General features: G+C 36.9%; 1 protein-coding gene across 3 annotated transcripts in view; it reads right to left on the bottom strand.

The window, feature by feature from the left end:
• Positions 1-77: 77 nt before the first annotated feature.
• The window catches only part of fam189a1 (family with sequence similarity 189 member A1), a 143,509-nt gene continuing 121,203 nt past the window's right edge, over positions 78-22,383 (bottom strand). For 2 of the 3 annotated variants that reach the window (XM_048184364.1, XM_048184366.1), the window contains 8 exons: positions 17,410-17,517; positions 11,223-11,383; positions 10,323-10,458; positions 7,381-7,459; positions 4,377-5,054; positions 2,526-2,591; positions 2,114-2,436; positions 78-789 (listed from right to left, as the gene is read on the bottom strand). In XM_048184364.1, the coding sequence (XP_048040321.1) occupies positions 583-789; positions 2,114-2,436; positions 2,526-2,591; positions 4,377-5,054; positions 7,381-7,459; positions 10,323-10,458; positions 11,223-11,383; positions 17,410-17,517 (1,758 nt within the window). In that variant the 3' untranslated portion in view covers positions 78-582. The remainder of the gene's footprint in view (positions 790-2,113; positions 2,437-2,525; positions 2,592-4,376; positions 5,055-7,380; positions 7,460-10,322; positions 10,459-11,222; positions 11,384-17,409; positions 17,518-22,383) is intronic. The other variant, XM_048184365.1, reaches the window with a different exon arrangement.

The raw sequence follows: 22,383 nt of genomic DNA, 5'->3' as shown, positions 1-22,383 counted from the left end.
ACACTCAAGACCCTGTCAGAGTACTGTTTATAAAATCCAAAATAGGGTTAAAATAGCAATCTATATAGAAAGAAAAATACAAACAGACACATTTTTTTATTTTGCAACACTGAAAATAATAATTACACACTGAGGTAAGTTGAATAATCCAGCTTCATAAAGGTCTCTGTCCTGCAGTGGCACATAATGACCAAGTACAGTATGTCCAATATTTCACAAAATGTTTGCAGAAGCTGTGCATTTCAATGTTAATTCTCATTTAAAAAAAAAAAAAAAAGTTTAGTGAAGAGGTAAATCCATGTCATCTTCTACAGTCCGTTACAGACCCACTCTCCTATTTATCACAGTAGCAAATTCAACACTTCAACAAATATTTAATTTTTTTCTGACAATGAAATAAAAATATGCACCCCTGCAGGTGTTTTTTGAGTATCTTTATTATGAGGGAGTGTCAACTCCATGTTAACTCGCTGTTTGTTTTTGTTTTTCAAGAGCTACAGTTTTCTGCTGATGAAAGTTAGGACTCGGCCTTGGCACATATTCAGAGGTTTATGAGGAAAAGGGAGTTTTTATTCCAGAGGGTCAAAGTGTAGTTTCTCTGCATACACTAATGAGACTTTGAGGCTGGCATGGAGATTGATGACCCAGGGTGGCAGGCACATCTGTCTGACTGGATCCTCTGGGTGGACGGCGCGAAGATGAGGATGGGGAACTCAAAGCTCCGCAGCTCTGTAAATGCAGATCTTCGTGAGCGTGCTTCCTCGTGATCTTCTGTGACTGTGTCATCAACTGTGTGAAGGATATGAGCAAAACAAACATCCTTAATGTAAATCATTTGTGATATTTCACTTTCAGCTACTGTATTAAAGTAAAAAAAAAAATCATTTCTTATATGTTTGAGATTATCAAAAAAGAATACAAAAATACTAGATATTTTACACAAAAATATGCCAAATTTGTTGCCGCCGATAGCCTCGTGGTCAGCACCAACATACGGTTGTAAGAAAAAGTATGTGAACCGCTTGCAGAATCTGTGAAAATGTGAAAAATTTTAACAAAATAAGAGAGATCATACAAAATGCATGCTATTTTTTGTTTAGTACTGTCCTGAGTAAGATATTTTACATAAAAGATGTTTACATATAGTCCACAAGAAAAAAAAAAAAGCTGAATTTATTCAAATGGTCATTCAAAAGTATGTGAACCATTGGTTCTTATTATTGTGTTTCGTTACCTGGATGAAAACGTTTGAATTTGAATATCAAGGTAAATTGTACTTATTTTTTCTTCCAGGAAACATGCAAGTATCTCCTGTCGCTTCCAGAGGGCAGTACTAAATGAAAAGCAATGATATTTCAATAAAATAAGAAAAATTTGAACATCTTCATCCTGTTCAAAAGTTTTCACCCCCCAGCTCTTAATGCATCGTGTTTCCTTCTGGAGCATCAGTGAATGTTTGAACCTTTTTTAATAGTTGTGTTTGAGTCCCTCAATTGTCTTCGGTGTGAAAAGATGGATCTCAAAATCATCCCAGTCACTGCTGGAAAGGGTTCAAATATGCAAAAAATGCTTAAAAACTGAAGAATCCGCAGGACCTGGAGGTTTTTTCTGAAGAACAGAGCTCAGTTTAACTGCTCAGGACAAACAAGGGACTCAAGAACAACCATCACAAAACAAAAAAACAGTCGTAGATCATCCAGGTAACCACACACAGTATTAAGAACCAATGGTTCACATACTTTTGAATGGGGCCATTTGAATAAATTCAGCTTTTTTTTTTTTTCTTGTGTACTAGTAGGCATCTTTTAAGTAAAATATCTTACTCAGGACAGTACTAAACAAAAAATAACATGCATTTTGTATGATCTCTCTTATTTTGTTAAAAAATTTTCACATTTACACAGATTCGGCAACTGGTTCACATACTTTTTCTTACAACTGTAGTGCTGTTGCGCTTCGGGTGACCTGAGTTCAAGTCCCAGCTCGAGGACCTTTCCCGATCCCACCCCCCCCTCTCTCTCTCTCTCCCATTTCACTTCCTGTCTGCTTACTGTCCTATCATAATAAAAAAGGCAAAAAAAACAAAAAACAAAAAAAAAAACCCCAAATTCACCTGATCAATGATATTGGCACTGAATATGGCCTCCTCCATGTGTTTCTCATCAGATTTAATAACACATTTAATGCTGTTGACCACCTGCTGGACCTCTGGAGGTAGACTGCAGCTCGAGTGCTCCAGAAACTTGGCCACCAGCACTTTGGTGTCTTTGTAAGTTTTGAGGTCTGCGAGAGATTGCGGCCGTTCTGTAGACATTGAGTGAGGGATGTGAGGTTTGAGTTGGATGTCCACCTTTCCACTGTCCTTCTGCTTCTTGCCCCCTTGGCTGCTGTGTTTGGCAGAAGGTGGTTGGGTGCTTTCAGAGAGCTCCATGCATGCTGTGAAGAGCAGTGCATTAGTATGTTTATTCTAATAACCACATTTTTTATTTATTGATAACAGAAAACAGAGGAGGTGGGTGTAAAACCTTGTTCACAAGGAGTCTGTGGGGAGTCGTCAGGTGGATGGTTAGAAGCAGGAGCACAACGGTCACCTGCAAGTCAAGTCACATGCTTAGTTTTCCAGATTGCTCATAGGCTATTAATGACTCACTTAATATGATGCCGTTTGATATAAAGTTCATAAAAAGCAATGACGGTTTAACCTCAGCATGTTACATATGAGGTTTTCATACTGAGCTTAAATCCGTTTTATCGTCTTTTAAAGACATCCTGTGGTGAAAATCAAGTTTTTAATGTTGTTTATATGTCTATGTTGTGTTTTTAATATGCTTTAAGACAAACTATGTGAATATTCACGTCAACACCACTGCGAGTATTTTCTCCTTAAAACCGCAGTGAAAAAAAGACAGTCTCAAACCCGCGGTTTGAAATCGCTGGTGTCTGTGACATCACAAACTACCTTATACCAAACTACCCCAAACATGTCGACGTGCTGGCAGGCTTTAGCATATCATTAACAGTGAACTAGCAGGGGAGTCTTGAGAGAAGTCAGGTTATCCCGGTATATTTTTCTGTTGATATGAAAAATCGTGTAGATTTAGCAATATGCCGGGTGTATGATGTATATTACGATGTTATAATGAATTACATGACTTGACGTTCTGAGCTGTTCAAAGCCTTTGTAAGGATATTGATTGTTAGAAGGCAGATGTCTGACTCTGACATGGCGAACGGGAACATGGTTTTTTGTGACATTAGCACATTATTAGCTGTTTGATAACGTAGTCAAGCAAAAGGCTAATCATATTAATTACTGTTATGCATCCAATGTTGTAAAGAGTGCTACCATTGTGCAGCGTTTACCTCAGTAAGCTGACCGAATGGATCTCTGAGCTGGCGTGAGCGAGTGGAGGCGGGGCTAATTTGCATATTCATTGATCCGCATATATTAAATAAGGCAAGGGTGTAGAGTTACATTCAAGCTATTTTAAGGCATGAATACATTTTTTTCAGAGGGATAAAAACATTTTAAAAATATGTCATTTTGGTGATCAAAGATGAGTTTAAGGGATAACCAGTCATAAACTGAACAGTGCTTGCCTCATTAAATATTAATGCCCTTGTTCAGTCACTAAAACTTTCAGGTTTTTTTAAAGCATTTAAGCAAAAACTTGAAATGTCAGTGACAAACATCGATTAGTATAAATTAAAAAATAAAAAATAAAAATAAATTATTTTTTTAAATAGCTGTATCTATTTTAATATATTTAAAAATATAATTTATCCCTGTGATGTCAAAACTAAATTTTCAGCAGTTGTTACTCCAGTCTTCAGTGTCACATGATCCTTCAGGAATCATACTAATATAATGATTTGCTGCTCAAAGAACATTTGTTTATATCATCAATGGTGAAAAAACGTGCTGCTTAATATTTTTGCGGAAACCTTGATACAATTTTTTTCCAGGATTCTTTGATGAATAGAAAGTTCAAAAGAACAACAATTATTTGAAACAGAAATACTGTGTAAAATTATAAATGTCTGATATCACTTTGATCAATTTAATACATCCTGGTTTAATAAAAGTATTAATTTCTTAGAAAAAAAAAGTATTGCTGACTACAAACATTAGAATGGTAGTGTATAAAGACCCAACAGATGCTATTTAAGTAGGTCACGTACTGTGTTCGTCCGATCAATGATACTGACCCCACAAATAAAAAGAGTTAACCTGGGATTTATAAATGTACAATGTGAAACATGGAAAAAGTTAAGCTATGATTCTGTTAACCCAGAGTTTAGAATGAATGGTTAACAATTTTCAGTGTGAAAAGCCCTATAGATCTAAATCAAAGAAAGAATAAAGTCTCACGTACTTCTAGATATGGAAGTACAGGATATGGGTTCACTAGTGGAACGCACAATCCTTGCCAGCTTCCGATACCCTTTGGTGGCACGGAGTGTACGGGGCCGCTCACGTTGACTGGAGTTGCTGAGGGCAGAGGTAGCATGGGGCTGTGAGGAAGAGGATGATGGGGACCAGACGCTGAAGCATAGCCGGGATCCCCGCAGCTGAGCGGTGGGTGACGGGGAGGTGCAGGTGGAGGGGGTCAGAGCAGAAGATGCCCCGGCAGTGGAGGTCACTGCTGAGTTGGAAGCACATTGGGATGCAGTGCTTGGAGGGAAAAGAAGGGTAAGCTTCTTATTGGTTCGTTCTCTGTGCTGTGTGCGAGACATGGGTTTAACGCCTGTAATCTCCTCCTTCTCGGGTACGTTAACAGCATCGGGTGACAACTGTGGAGAGTGGGGCTTTGAATCCTGCGTGACAGAGGACTCGCTGCGGTCCAGTCGAGCAGGGGTCTGCCGCCTCAGGGAAGAGTGGGTGCTGTGTTCCAGGCTTGTGCAACTGCCGTCAGTAGGTACGATGCGCAAAGTGCCATACGGAGAGTAATCAGAGCCCTGTACCTCTAAAGAACACAGGTCTTCAGAGGAACAACTGTGATCAGGGATGTCTGCAGTCTCGGACACCATAAGGGAAGCACTATCAACAGAGGCTGTGGAAACAGAGACCATATCATCTTTATATACAGACCATAATTGAAGTTGATTATTGAGATAAGTGTTTTGTCAGCAGATGTATAATATAATGAATAAAGAAAAATGATCACACCATTCAAAAGTATGTTTTTTAATGTTTTTGAATTTAGTCTCTTTTGCTTATGCACAAAAGCTGCAGTTATTTGATCAAAAATATAGTAAAACAGTAAATATTATGAAAAAAATTTTTTATTTCAAATAGTTGTTTACTATTTTAAAGGTGCCCTAGAACGTTCTTTCACAAGATGTAATATAAGTCTAAGGTGTCCCCTGAATGTGTCTGTGAAGTTTCAGCTCAAAATACCCCATAGATTTTTTTTTAAATTAATTTTTTTAACTGCCTATTTTGGGGCATCATTAACTATGCACCGATTTCAGCGCGCGGCCCCTTTAAATCTCACGCTCCCTGCCCCCCGAGCTCTCGACCATAATACAGTGCATTTACAAAGTTCACTCAGCTAATATAACCCTCAAATGGATCTTTACAAGATGTTCGTCATGCATGCTGCGTGCATGGATCGGATCATTTGAGTATAGTATTTATTTGGATGTTTACATTTGATTCTGAATGAGTTTGATAGTGCTCCGTGGCTAAAGCTAACATTACACACTGTTGGAGAGATTTATAAAGAATGAAGATGTGTTTATGCATTATACAGACTGCAAGTGTTTAAAAATTAAAATTGCGACGGGTCTTGTCTCCGTGAATACAGTAATAAACGATGGTAACTTTAACCACATTTAACAGTACATTAGCAACATGCTAACAAAACATTTAGAAAGACAATTTACAAATATCACTAAACTAAATTATGGATCATGTCAGTTATTATTGCTCCATCTGCCATTTTTCACTATTGTTCTTGCTTGCTTACCTAGTCTGATGATTCAGCTGTGCACATCCAGACGTTAATACTGCCTGCCCTTGTGTAATGCCTTGAACATGAACTGGCATATGCAAATTTGGGGGCGTACATATTAATGATCCCGACAGTTGCATAACAGTCGGTGTTATGTTGAGATTCGCCTGTTTTTCGGAGGTCTTTTAAACAAATGAGATTTATATAAGGAGGAGGAAGCAATGGAGTTTGAAACTCACTGTATGTTATTTCCATGTACTGAACTCTTGTTATTCAACTATGCCAAGGTAAATTCAATTTTTGATTCTAGGGCACCTTTAATATATTAAAAAAATTAATTTATTCCTGTGATGGCAAAGCTGAAATTTCAGAAGGTTTTTTTTATTGTATTTTTGATCAAATAAATGCTGAACTGGGAAGAATAAGAGAATTCTTTCAAAAACATTACAAATCTTACCAACCCCAAACTTTTAAACACTAGTAGAGGTCCTTAAATAAAATGCAGTACCAAAGTACAGTCTACGTTGTGAAGATTACAGATGCAATATGGAGGTAATGGAATATTTGAAGGGTTAGTTCACCCAAAAATGAAATTTCTGTCATTAATTACTCACCCTCATGTCGTTCCACACCCCTAAGATCTTCGTTCATCTTCGGAACACAAATTAAGATATTTTTGATGAAATCCAAGTAGTACATGACTTGTCCATAGACAGCAATTTAACCACCACATCCAAGGTCCAGAAAGGTGCTAAAGACATTGTGCAAACACTCGGCATGGTTCAACCTCAACCTCTCTATCCTGTCATTCTCTTACACAGTTTATGTTGAAGACACAGTGCAGCGCTTCCGTGTTCTAAGTCAGAACAGAAACTCAGTATTGGCCAGCTCCTGCGTCAGCATCACACGCATGTATCGTGCTGCTCACGTGTACAGCATTGGCTGCCGTTCGGACGTACACACGGAAGTGCTGCACTGCATTCACTGCATCAAATGTGTAGGAGACTGACAGGGTAGAGAAGAAATTGTTGAATAAAGTCGTTATTTTTGTTTAGGTGCACAAAAAGTATTCTCGTCACTTCATATCATTAAGGTTGAACCACTGTAGTCACATTGACTATATTATTGATGTTTTAACTACTTTTCTGGACATTGAATGTGGTAATTACGTTGCTTTCTATGGGAGATTAAAAAAAAAAACTCTTGAATTTCACCAAAAATATCTTCATTTGTGTTCCGAAGATGAACCAAGGTCTTGCAGGTTTGGAAAGACATGAGGGTAAATACTTAATGACAGAAATTTCATTTTTGGGTGAACTAACTCTTTAAACAAAGTTTTTTTTTTGGTATAAAACAGCAATTACACAGATACACTAGAGAAGGGAAAACCTGTGACTTTGTGTTATCATTGAAGCCTCCTCACCCTGAGTGCTAAGGCCAGCTGTGGTGTTCCTTTCACACAGACTGGACTCAGTGACCTGTTGCTCAAGACTGGTGGTGATCTGGATGAGAGAAAAAAAAGAGAGAGCTACATTTTACTTAAAATTTCTAACAAATTGATCAATAACATGTTTAAAAAACACAAGCTTTTAGTTTTGAGTGTAACCTTCTGGAAAGGATGGTAATTAAAAACGGTCTTACTTCGAAGACGATAACAAACAACTGCAAAAGGAGGAGAATCAGACACTAAAACATCTGGCACCGAGGAGCCTGCTGCAGCCTGACATCTGGCATCACAGCAGTGCTTTAAAACGACTATGGCATCCTATGACCAGCAGGGGGCTCTCTAAGATCAGATTTGCTCTTCAAACGTCTGCATTATTATGATTGCACATTGTGTGGTTTTCATTTAAAAATATCCTAACATGATTGATCCAAAATACACAAAAGACTAAACAGAAAATGTATCATATATACAGAGAGCTTAAGTCCACAGCACAGCTGGACTTCTATAAAAATGTGAAAATAAGCTTCAGGCTATACTCAGTAGCTGTGGAAAAAAAAAAAAAAAAAAAAAAAAAAAAAAAAAAAATAAAGCTGACTATATCAATTTAAAAATATTTCTTCCTGTCTCTAGTATTGCTGTTTCCCTTTCAAAGCTTCTTAGTCTTGTGGTTCAGGTAAAAAAAGGGCTCAATGATTTAAATGTCCCTGCTGCTTTGTTTGCAGATGGTTATCAATAGCTTCACAAGTGAAAGGTCTAAAATCAAGGAAACCTCTTGGGATTTTATCCTTTTTTTAATCACAGATTCCTTTAGGTATCAAACAAATCTTCAAAATAACACGTAATCACAGGCTCAGTCGCTGGATTTGAAAGGTTTGGTGGTCCTTTGTGCATCTCTTTGCAAAAAGGAGAGCTCTTTTTCCCTTTCATCAGGTGAAGAAGCGAAATTTGATGAAAAATCATTGTTCAAACAGGCCCTGCTCTCACTGTAAGAAAGCCCATTTCTTTTAAATGGAATGAAATTCCTGCCTGTATTGCTGATGTGTTCCAGAGAAAATTATGATCCATTATATAAAGGCACTTGTATTCATTTCTTTCAGCGCCTCAAGTGCACTGAAGGACCTTTTGGCAGCCAAGCTTTACACAGACAAATGAATGTAACTAAAGAGGAGGAACATTGCTAAATTAGTGGTATACATTACCTTAAGACTGAAAAACCTGCAAACTACTAGTAAAATCTATGAGTAACTAGGAAATGTTAGAATTCACAAGTACAACGTTTTAATTAAAATTAATTGACAAATTAATTGATTTTATTTAGGATAGTTTAGATTGTAAAATGTCATATGGTGTGATTCCCTATATATATATATATATATATATATATATATATATATATATATATATATATATATATATATATATATATATATATATATATATACAGTACAGTATATATATGTATATACAGTACAGTCCAAAAGTTTGGAACCACTAAGATTTTTAATGTTTTTAAAAGAAGTTTCGTCTGCTCACCAAGGCTACATTTATTTAATTAAAAATACAGTAAAAAACAGTAATATTGTGAAATATTATTACAATTTAAAATAACTGTTTTCTATTTGAATATATTTCACAAAGTAATTTATTCCTGTGATGGCAAAGCTGAATTTTCAGCATCGTTACTCCAGTCTTCAGTGTCACATGATCCTTCAGAAATCATTCTAATATGCTGATCTGCTGCTCAAGAAACATTTAATGTGTACAATTGTACAAAATATTTGTGTACAATTTTTTTTCAGGATTATTTGATGAATAGAAAGTTCAAAAGAACAGTGTCTATCTGAAATCTAATCTTTTGTAACATTATAAATGTCTTTACTGCCACTTTTGATTGATTTAATGCATCCTTGCTGAATAAAAGTATTCATTTCTTTAATTTCTTTTCAAAAAATAAAAATAAAAATTCTTACTGATCCCAAACTTTTGAACGGTAGTGTATAATGCTACAGAAGCTTTGCATTTCAGATAAATGCTGTTCTTTTGAACTTTCTATTCATCAAGGAATCCTGAAAAAAAAGTACACAACTGTTTTCAACATTGAAAATAATCATAAATGTTTATTGAGCAGCAAATCAGCAAATTAGAATGATTTCTGAAGGATCATGTGACACTGAAGACTGGAGTAACGATGCTGAAAATTCAGCTTTGCATCACAAGAATAAATTACTTTGTCAAATATATTTAAATAGTACACAGTTATTTTAAATTGTAATAATATTTCACAATATTACTGTTTTTTACTGTATTTTTAATTAAATAAATGTAGCCTTGGTGAGCAGACGAAACTTCTTTTAAAAACATTAAAAATCTTAGTGGTTCCAAACTTTTGGACTGTACTGTACTGTATATATATAAATATAAAGTATAAATATAAATATACTGTATATGTATATATATATATATATATATATATATATATATATATATATATATATATATATATATATATATATATATATATATATATATATATATATATATATATATATATATATATTTAAATACACAATTACCTTTAAATACACAATTAACTTTAGATTTAGATTTTTCTCATGGAAATCACATTGCTGATGTGGCAGTGACATCAACTGTCCACTTTTTTAAAATGTGACAAATTTTGTGTGCTCCAAGATCAACTTGGGGTCAACTTGATGAAAACCTCTCAGGTCAAATATGACAGGTGTTTTATTACAGTAAAGGTCACATATTACAAATTGCAGTTGTTCACAGAAACACTTTGATAAATGACTCCTTCAGAACATCAAAATGTATTCTTTGTAGCCACACAAAATGACTTCTATTCTATAAACATGTCAAATACTCATTACAGTAGTGTGTAGAAAAGTGTCAGCTCTTACCTGGCTGGCAGGTGTCTGTCCTACAACAGATTCATAGGGTGGTGGCAGCTCAGATGGATATAGAGCCCCAGGGCTGTTAATAGGCACCCCATAAATAGCACTGAAGGGAGAGTGTGGAAAGTCCAGATGCAACCCTCTAATGGACAGAGACGATGGTAAAACATAATTATAACACTGCATCAATGCTTCAACAAATTTGCCTGTGGAGAATGGAGATGATAGCTGCAAAAAATATGTGAGGCCATTTAGGAACTGTGGAAAATGAAAATGAATGAATTTCCTCTTCATCTCAGAGAATTATATAACCCATTCTTTTAATTAACCAAACTCCCTCTCTCATATTTGAGGGGAGAAATCTGTGTCTTTTCATACTTTTCTTGTGTATTACCACATCCTGACAGTGACTGTGCTTTGAAGCACCCAGTGTGTATATAGGGCTGCTCTTGCTCTCTATGTATTTACTGCTTTGTTGACACATTAGTGTGGCCGCGGGCTAAACAGCCTCATCAGCACGTTTTTTATGATGGGATGGCGGGCAGAGTGTCTCACAGTGCGAGACAGAGAAATCAATGGTGGATTTACACCAGGCCAGGGACACTGCCGCTCCATAATATGGATTGTCAGAACAGTTTGCATTGAGACCTGCACTTATACATCATGGCAGTGGGTAGGAATTAAAACAATGGATGTTTTGCATACTCATTCCATGGGACAATTTCATAAATATCTGTGAATCAGTCTACTCACAAACTCTCAATCCTCTATTTTTCAGAGTACAGAATTTGCAGCCAAGAAATCTGAGATCAAACGGTTTCTCAGATATAGTGCAAATATTAGGTCATTTCAAGCCAGCTGGGATGCAAGCTTTGTGTCTGTATGTGTGTGTGTGTGCGGGTTTACCTCTGGCCCTCCATTATAGGTGTGCAGGTGTACTCTGGGGGGTAGTAGGGAGGAGGAGGGATGGGTGGGATGAACTCGTCGAAATCCAGCGTCTGGTGTAAGATGGTACCGTGAGGGGTCATACAGTCGGCGCTCAAGGCACGTGCTCTGTGTGGCATGAACTGATGAAAAAGAGTAAAACAGTGAGTTTTTTAATTGAAAAGTTTGGGGTCAGTAAGATTTTTAATGTTTTTGAAAGATGTCTCTTCAAGGCTGTATTTATATGATCAAAAATGTGGTAAGAACAGTAATATTGTGAATTATTATTACAATTTAAAGCAACTGTTTTCTATTTCAATATATTTTAAAGGTGCCCTAGATTCAAAAATTGAATTTATCTTGGCATAGTTGAATAACAAGAGTTCAGTACATGGAAATGACATACAGTGAGTCTCAAACTCCATTGTTTCCTCCTTCTTATATAAATCTCATTTGTATAAACGACCTCCGAGGAACAGGCGAATCTCAACATAACACCGACTGTTACGTAACATTCAAGATCATTAATATGTACGCCCCCAATATTTGCATATGCCAGCCCATGTTCAATGCATTACACAAGGGCAGCCAGTATTAACGTCTGGATCTGTGCACAGCTGAATCATCAGACTAGGTAAGCAAGCAAGGACAACAGCGTAAAATGGCAGATGGAGCAATAATAACTAACATGATCCATGATATCATGATATTTTTAGTGATGTTTGTAAATTGTCTTTAAATGTTTCATTAGCATGTTGCTAATGTACTGTTAAATGTTACCATCGTTTCTTACTGTATTCACAGAGACAAGAGAGCCATCGCTATTTTCATTTTTAAACACTTGCAGTCTGTATAATTCATAAACACAACTTCATTCTTTATAAATCTCTCCAATAGTGTGTAATGTTAGCTTTAGCCACGGAGCACCATCAAACTCATTCAGAATCAAATGTAAACATACAAATAAATACTATACTTACGCGATTAGACATGTTACATGACGAACACTTTGTAAAGATCCATTTTGAGGGTTATATTAGCTGTGTGAACTTTGTTTATGGTGTTTAAGGCAAGCGCGAGCTCTTGGGGCATGGAGCATGAGATTTAAAGGGGCCGCGTACCCTGAATCGGCACATTTATAATGATAGGCAGTTAAAAAAATTAATAAAAAAAAAAACTATGGGGTATTTTGAGCGGAAACTTCACAGACATATTCAGGGGACACTTAAGACTTATATTACATCTTTTGAAAACATGTTCTTCGGCACCTTTAAAAATGTAATTTATTCCTGTGATGATAAAGTTGAATTTTCAGCATCATTACTCCAGTCTTCAGTGTCACATGATCTTTCAGAAATCATTCTCATTCTAATTCTAATGCTGATTTGCTGCTCAAGAAACATTTCGTATTATAATTAAAAACAGTTATACTGCTTACTATTCTAGTGGAAACCATGATACATTTTATTCAGGATTCTTTGATGAACAGAAAATTCAAAAGAACAGCATTTATTTGAAATAGAATCTTTCTGTAAGTCTTTACTGTCACTATTGATCAATTTAAAGGCACACTATGTAAATTTTTGCTGCTAGAGGTTGCTTATTCAAAATAAGGCGTAGCTTGATGACGCCTTGATTTCACAGAATCATGGGAGGAGTTGTCTTCATGTCTACAACCGGTGGAAAAGAATCAGGATGGGACTCAATAATCATTAGAAATCATGTTCATGGATGAGATTATTAACATTACTGTAGTATGAAGCAGAGCAGGGCTAAGTGCTGTGCGAGCAGAAGCGAGGCCGCTGGAGCAATTGCTAATGAGAGAAGAGCATGACACACTCTCGAGAGCAGTGGAGCTTTTATTATGCCGCAGTCACCGCTTCCGCTTCTTCCAGTCAAGCGTATATGGGGTAAAGCAGCTCTGTTTTATCATATTAGATACATTTGTGTTTTGACAGTTGCTCTAATGCTACTCTGCATTCGTTCGGCGGCTGCTATGAGACACTTGTTGCACACTGCAGTAAAGCTAGATTAATATTAGGCATGGTAAAACATGGTACTCGCTGTAAATCACGAAAACGAGATTTAAACAATAAGACTTACTGTGTTGAGCTAAATAACATGATTAGTTTTCTGTCAATGAATGTATCCAAACAGTTGCTCATCTGTCTAATAAAACACATAATATATTAAAGCGTCTTTATAGTTTTCATTGTTTTCTACAAAATAAAACTGGAAACCGAGGGTAACGTGGATATGATGTCATTGATAGGTGACGCACGGACATGGTCCGTATCCTGGTTAAAACTGCTTATTTCTCTGGATTTAAACATTCTTGGAATCTTACATATTGTGTCTTTAATGCATCCCTGCATAAGCATTAATTAAAAGAAATATTATTGGCCATTAATCTTTGATTGGTAGTTTTTTTGATGACCATCTAATGATAAAATCATTCATCATTCAAATTTTGTGGTCTTTGAAGTCACAGTTACATAATTTTCATTGTGTTCAAATAAAGCAAACCATTGAAACAAAGAAGACTAAAAGTAGAAGGTCAGTTGGATTAAAAAAAAAAGAAAAAAGAAAAAAGTAGTTCAGGTCTGGTAGTGAGAATAGTTTTAGCCATTTCTCACTCTGACCCTTTGGCTAAAGAGTTTCATTTTATGCAATTTAACCCTCTGATGCATGAATTATTAAAGGAAAAAAAGAATTTTACTTCAAAGTAAGGAAATAATCACTCCAAATCTTTATGTATTTATGTCTTTTATGTATTTTATATCTCTATTTTCATCAGCCTTGTAGAATTTAGGTTGTCAGAAATACATGATTAAGAAGTAAAGTTAAGAAGAGAGTCATAATTAAGAGAAAGGGTCAAAGGTTATCAGGTGATTTGGATGTGACCTCACTGTCTGAATGGGTAACGGAATAGTTCACTCACAAATGAAAATTCCGCCATCACTTACTCTCCAAACTTGTTTGACTTGGTATCCAAACCATTTTGGTGACCATTGACTTTCATTGTATAGACAAAAAAGGCATTTCTCAAAAGGTCTAGTTTTATGTTCCACAGAACAATAAAAGTCATAAAGGGTTGGAACGATGCAAGTGAATGATTTCATTTTTGTGCAAACTATCCCTTTAAAATTGCTTTTAAAGTTCTGTCTAGTGTAGCGGACGTCATCCATAAAATGGTGAATCTTATGGATGTGAATTTCATTCCACTGATCTGTAATGAATCAGCCGGTTGAAAAGTTCAGATGGGAAGAGAAACTCATTTTGTGCCATTCCTTATGAGTTCAAGGGTAGGTTTAGAGTTTTTTTATGATGATAATGCATTTTCCTGTTTATGTCAAATTAGAATATGTGAAGCCTCATCAATCAGAAGATAATGAAGTCATCACTCTGATCTTAAGCATCATTAAGAGAGGCAGTCACTGTAAATAACAGATAAGTACAGGCAGCAATATAATGGCATTAAATGTGAGAATCTGTATTGTTTCATTACAAGATTCCAAATAACAACCATCCAATGTATGCAGAGATAAAATACAAATTATCAGGTTATGATGAAATCAGTTAGTACAGCTGCAAAGGGAAAAGCTTCACCTCATCCCTGCCCTCGGGCCTCTGTTGTCTTTGTGCATGGACTGTGCAGCTGGTAACAGTGGTGATTTCTCGCTTTGCCACTCTGTGCCCCGAGTCGAAACTAATCCCACAACCGCTCTAGCAATTCACAGAGCTGCAGCCATGCTAATACAAGTCATCTCAATTCATCTCCCTGTGCCCATGCCTCTGCTGCAGCCATCCATGAGGCTGTGCAATTTACTGCAGTGCCCATAAAACGCACAAAGACCACTCTTAAAGAATATTAAAACTTTATGTCCCACAAGTTTATTTTCTCTCACATAAAAAAGGCTGGCTGAAAAAGACAGATCCACTAAAAGTGAGCGATGACAGATCCACACTTCTCTCCCACTGAGCATTGTAACGTCTGTGGTCTCATCCTCATGCAATCTTATGCTTAAGAAATGAATAGTACAGTACTTTTGAAAAATATGCTTAAAATGAAGTACAACCAGATGAGATCAAGACTCCTGCCATAGCATCAATGGCTTAGTTGTTTTATTCTGCATAAGAGAAGAGCCGAATACAACTCACATAATCTCTATAACACTTTGGATGGAGAATAAATGTAAAACATCAATCTTGGGTGACAATATCTCTGCGAATAGGTTATATTTATTATGCAATTGGTAACTTTTGCATGTTGTATCCATGCTGATACAGTAGGTGTCAGTACAATGAAAAATGTCATTAATTGACTTTATTTAGTGAGGAAACGCATAACTTAGGCAAAGGTAGGGTAGGCAATGTTTTTCATAAACACTGTTTGTTATACTGGTTGAAACACTTTTCACATCCTGATAGCAATCAATAGGTAATAGAAATGGTTTAAATATTAAAAAAGTCTCAGGATCAAAAAATGTTCAAGATGGCAAAATGGCAACCGTGACATTCTACCTGGAGCCGTTCACATCCATAGAGTCGGATTTATGCGTTTCTATGTCAACACTATCAACACCGAAATTAATCTGCAGCAGTCAGATGGTACGAGTAAGAGCTTTGTAAATAGTTTATGTTCATTATTAATGTAATGTTATGTGCTTTAAGGTAATTTAACGCTGTCTCTTGTGACACTTTGCAGACTTTGCTCTGGCTGTGAGCGTTCGTGTGTTTTGGAGGAGGTGTGGCTTTGGAGACACTCTGAAGGAAGGGTGGGATCTCATGCTTTCAAAGCGAGCTTGCTACTGCTAGCCTCTCTGAAATTGCCTACCCTAACTTTAAGGAAGGACCTTTAATAAACTTTTTTTCCAACAAATTGAAAAATATAAGTATACTTAAAGGCAAAGTGTGATTTGGGATTAAAATATCCAAAAAAACACAAGAACAGTGTTATATAGTTTGTTGACTTGTGTTCTTACAATATTCCAAATGTTTACAACAATGTTTAAATCCAGAGAAATTAGCTATTTTAACCAGTGTAACAGCCGGTGTCATTACGTCGCCTGTCAATGACGTCATGTCCGCACTACCCTGGATTTCTCATTTTACTTCCATAGAAACCATGGAAACACTTAACACTATTTAATATATTATTTTTTATTAGACAAGTGAGCAACTGTTTGGATACCTTTATCGACAGAAAACTAATCATTGTTATATAGCTCAACACGGTTAGCCTTATTGTTTGTATATACTGTTTTCTTGATTTACCGTGAGTAAAGTTTGTATCATGCCTCAGAGAAAACACTACTCTGTCAAGTGGCTAACATAGCATAATCAGAAAGAGCTTTATTTGTAGTAACAGTAATACAGCATTTTCTCCACCATACAATATATTTTAAAATTAATTACATGCAAATAAGCAACACAAGTCATCCAGCTTTTATTAATATGATATTCTAATATTGATCTAGCTTAGTGCAATGTGCAACAAGTGTCTCATACCAGCCACCAAAAGAATGCACACAGTAATGTTAATATAACTTTCAACACACTCAAATTTAGTTTTATTATGATATCATTTTGGGTGAACTATACCTTTAACTAGTGGAAAGTCTCTAAAGTCTGAAAGTCTTTTATTTACTAAAATTTTCCTAAGGCAATGGAGTTTCTTCCTTAAAAGCAAAACATGAACAAATAATCCACTTTTAGAGGAGGTTTTGCCATGATGTGTAGGACAGAAAGATCCAAAGATCAGCATTCATTTCTAGACTGATTATTTCCTTGATCCACAAGGCAATCAGGTCACTAGTATAGTGGTTTCTCTTGGGAAAACATAAGGGCTCATTTGAAGTATGACATGCCATTCGGATTACATGTCTGAAGACTAAGTCACAGGATATATTTAATGATTTGTTTTTGTATACCACCAAATCCACTGTGCTATTTTGCTCTGAACTATGCTTAATGAAATTTCCTTCATTTCTTTTGATGGTTATAAATATAGAGACTATAGACTATTTTTCTAGCATTTTGCTAATTAAACTATTACATGTTCACTTGTCTTGATTGTCTGATCTTTTCTCCATGATGTAATGGGAAAATGTAATGTGCATTAACACTCAGAAAGACGCACACACATTGCGGTATGGATCACACTTACCATCTGTAGTAAATCAGTAGAAACCATTTGCATACAGCACACGGCAGTGGCCAGAGCGCACACAATGGTGGAGATAACATTCAGTGCACACACGCTGAAAAGCAGCTCCTGGGAGACAGAGAAAAATGGAGAGACAGGGATAAGAAGGGAGAGGACAAGAAGGTGAGAATCAAAGAGAAAGAGACACAGAAGGATAGAAGGAGAGTGAGAGAAAGAGAGAAAATAAACGAGAGTGGCAATTGTTTTGTTGGAAAAACCTCACCCTGGCACGAACATTTATTGTTCTGTTTGTCAGAGTGAGAGAGACTGAGAAAGACGGCAGTCTGGAAAGAACAAATGTGTGGAAGAGAAAGAGAGAGAGAGAGAAGCTATGACATAATGGATAAGAGGGATAATGGTGTCACCAAAGTGGGACTTTTGCATGGCATCATCATTTTGCAAAAGATAGGCACAAACGAAAAGGTGAAATCAGGGAAAGTCCTTGTGCAGCCTTAAATATCCATTCCCATTCAATGAATAGTAGGACTATTCGATTGATTCCCATATTCCAATTCAATTTGATTTGATTCTGATTCAGTTGATTTGATTCAATCCAGTATATTTCAGTTACAATGTCCATTTTGCTTCAGTTTATAATGTAAATATACAGGAACTTTCTAACTTGGAACAAAATTTTCATTAAAAAAATTAACAAGGCCCAAACTATGCAGTTTAACTGCCATTAATATAACAGATATAATAAACAACCAAAAAACATTTACTATATAAAAAAAAATGATATAACCCCATGACCACTTATATAACATGTATAGATCCACTATATATACAGTGCTGCTTGAAAGTTTGTGAAGCCCTTGCAGAATCTGTGAAAATGTGAATAATTTTAACAAAATAAGAGGGATCATGTAATATGCATGTTATTTTTTATTTAGTACTGTCCTGAGTAAGATATTTTACATAAAAAATGTTTACATATGGCCCACAAGACAAAAGAAATTGCTGAATTTATAAATATGACCCCATTAAAAAGTTTGTGAACCATTGGTTCTTAATACTGTGTGTGGTTACCTGATGATCCACGACTGTTTTTATGTTTTGTGATGGTTGTTCATGAGTCGCTTGTTTGTCCTGAGCAGTTAAACTGCCCAATATTCTTCAGAAAAATCCTCCAGGTCCCAAAAATTCTTCAGATTTCCAGCATCTTTTGCATATTTGAACCTTTTCCAGTAGTTACTGTATGGTTTTGAGATCCATCTTTTCACACAAAGGACGATTGAGGGACTCAAACACAACTATTAAAAAATGTTCAAACATTCACTGATGCTCCAGAAGGGAACATGATGCATTAAGAGCCAGGGGGTGAAAACAGGTTGAACAGGATAAAGATGTCCAAATTTTTCTTATTTTGTTTAAATATTTGCTTTCCATTTAGTACTGCCCTTCGGGAGCAACAGAACACACTTCTTGTTTGCCAGAAGACTTAAGAATTAAGAAGAATTAAGTATAATATTCCTTGATCTTCAAATTCAAAAGGTTTTCACCCCCTGTCTCTTAATGCATCATGTTTCCTTCTGAAGCATCAGTGAATGTTTGAACCTTTTTTAATAATTGTGTCCTTGGTGTGAAAAGATGAATCTCAAAATCATACAGTCAGTGCTGGAAAGGGTTCAAATATCCAAAAAATCCTTGAAAACTGAAGAATTTTGGGACCTGGAGGATTTTTTTTGAAGAAGAAGACTATTGGGCAGTTAAACTGCTCAGGACAAACAAGCGACTCATGAACAACCATCACATAACACAAAAACAGTCATGGATCATCCAGGTAATGACACAGTATTGAGAATCAAGGGTTCATAAACTTTTGAATGGGGTCATTTTTTATAAATTCAGCAATTTTTTGTCTTGTGGATTTTATGTAAACATCGTTTATGTCAAATATCTTATTCAGGACAGTACTAAATAAAAAACTACATGCCCGATGGGGGCCCAAAAACCAGTCAGTATCTGGTGTGACCACCATTTGCCTCACGCAGTGCAACACATCTCCTTCGCATAGAGTTGATCAGGTTGTTGATTGTGGCCTGTGGAATGTTGGTCCACTCCTCTTCAATGGCTGTGCGAAGTTTCTGGATATTGGCAGGAACTGGAACACGCTGTCATATACGTCAATCCAGAGCATCCCAAACATGCTCAATGGGTGACATGTCCGGTGAGTATGCTGGCCATGCAAGAACTGGGATGTTTTCAGCTTCCAGGAATTGCGTACAGATCCTTGCAACATGGGGCCGTGCATTATCATGCTGCAACATGAGGTGATGGTCGTGGATGAATGGCACAACAATGAGCCTCAGGATCTCATCACGGTATCTCAGTGCATTCAAAATGCCATCAATAAAATGCACCTGTGTTCGTTGTCCATACGCCTGCCCATACCATAACCCCACCGCCACCACGGGCCACTCGATCCACAACGTTGACATCGGCAAGCCGCTCACCCACACGCTGTCTGCCATCTGCCCTGTACAGTGAAAACCGGGATTCATCCGTGAAGAGAACACCTCTCCAAAGTGCCAGACACCATCGAATGTGAGCATTTGCCCACTCAAGACGACGACGAACTGCAGTCAGGTCGAGACCCCGATGAGGACGACGAGCATGCAGATGAGCTTCCCTGAGACGGTTTCTGACAGTTTGTGCAGAAATTCTTTGGTTATGCAAACCGATTGTTGCAGCAGCTGTCTGGGTGGCTGGTCTCAGATGATCTTGGAGGTGAAGATGCTGGATGTGGAGGTCCTGGGCTAGTGTGGTTACTCATGGTCTGCGGTTGTGAGGCCGGTTAGATGTACTGCCAAATTCTCTGAAACGCCTCTGGTGATGGCTTATGGTAGAGAAATGAACATTCAATTCACAGGCAACAGCTCTGGTGGACATTCCTGCAGTCAGCATGCCAGTTGCACGCTCCCTCAAAACTTGCGACATCTGTGGCATTGTGCTGTGTGATAAAACTGCACATTTTAGAGTGGCCTTTTATTGTGGCCAGCCTAAGGCACACCTGTGCAATAATCATGCTGTCTAATCAGCATCTTGATATGTCACACCTGTGAGGTGGATGGATTATCTCGGCAAAGGAGAAGTGCTCACTAACACAGATTTAGACCTATTTGTGAACAATATTTGAGACAAATAGGCCTTTTGTGTACATAGAAGAAAGTCTGAGTTCAGCTCATGAAAAATGGGGGCAAAAACAAAAGTGTTTGCGTTTATAATTTTGTTCAGTGTATATATATATTCATGAACAAATTATATTTATTTTTGACTTTTATTTCCTTGCCGCTGTCGCCTCTGGCTTGCTTAGTTGGGGACACTGTTTTTGATCTGCCTGCATTGACATCATTGTATGAGAACTGAACTGAGCTGGATAATGACATCACTGTTTTCTCCAGAGCTGCTATATAGATAAATTACCTAAATTAATAACTAGTGATTTTTACAACAGAATGCATCAATACTGAACTTACTTAAGCTGGACAATGACACTATTTACTTCTAGGGCTGCTGTCAAAATAATGTTCCTTCTATCACTGTAAAGCTGCTTTGACACAAACTGCATTGTAAAAAGCGCTATATGATAAAGGTGATTTGACTTACTCTTGTGCCTGTCCTTGTCCTTTATATATATATATATATATATATATATATATAGAGAGAGAGAGAGAGAGAGAGAAATTGCTAGAGATCGCTAAAAGAAAAACCCAAGGACGTCACTGGCACTGTTCAGAATTCTACCAGACTGAGCTGGGTGGTATATCTGTATCCACAAAATGTTAAGTACATTCAGTATTTACGACAGCCCATCACACACACCTGCTATCAGAGCCCTGTCCGATCTCTCGTTGTGACAAGACGGAATGTATGTGACCCAGTGATGTCCTGAAGGAAAATGCTGAATTCTTAAATGTGCACAAGCCCTTTAGGTGAAAGGAACCCATCTTAAGAGGACCGGACAGGCCTAACCACTTCTACATGACTGTACAATCATCTAACCTCCCAAAAAGGCCAAGACCTCCTCTTTGGAGGCAGAGGATGTGTTTATACAAATGCACACAATAAGGGTCTGGACAAAAGTACACAGAACTTACTTCAGTTCAAAACAGACATCACTAATGATAAAGTAATGTCAACGTGCAGTTCAGCAAGTGCGTCAGATATTGATTCAGTAATCACTCTGACAGATTTAATAAGTAAATTATGGGAAAGATTCATCAGACTGATTCCAATTGAGTCTTTTTGAACAATTCATAAAAAAAGAAGAGTAATTTGCTCATCAATTGAACTGCGCATTGGATCATGCAAATACATTTATTTTTGCATGTAGCCCATGACTCAATGGAGAGAAATGTGTATTTCTAGCCTTTATTTTGCAGTACACAGTGTGTTTTTATCTCACCACATTAAATTCAGAGATTAAACTCACACTGGGCAAAATATTATTTTTGTTGTCATGCTGTAGATTCAGCAGCGGTGGCAAAAAGCAGTGATCAAACAGATCAAGTCCACCTATGTACCTATACAACAAGCTAATGTTATGATTGGACTAACTCCAGCAGGATGCAGAACTAGCTAGTGTAGTTGTGTTGCAGCACGTCTAGGTCAGCTCCACTGAGAAACTCCTGCTCTTCCCATTTTGAGGCAGCAATGCTAACGCATGTCTCCCTGACGACAAGACGGGGGGGGGAAGAATCGTAAAAATACATGGTACCTGAAAATACATTCTTTCAGTTCTTAAAGCTGATGGAACATGGTACCATTTCTTGCATTCACAATGTTGATGAGAGTCTAAACCAGTAATCTAGTAGTAGTTGCTGGACTGCAAACTGCTTGCAATCTGTTTCATCAGATCTGATAGTACTGACATGTCACTGGCCGTCATTATGTAACAAACACGAGTCTGTCATTATAAAACACACCAGTGGT

Source organism: Megalobrama amblycephala, linkage group LG3 (assembly GCF_018812025.1).
Source record: "Megalobrama amblycephala isolate DHTTF-2021 linkage group LG3, ASM1881202v1, whole genome shotgun sequence".
NCBI classification, from domain to species: domain Eukaryota; kingdom Metazoa; phylum Chordata; class Actinopteri; order Cypriniformes; family Xenocyprididae; genus Megalobrama; species Megalobrama amblycephala.
The sequence above is the reverse complement of the archived record's forward strand: the minus strand, read 5'-3'. Positions and strand labels throughout refer to the sequence as shown.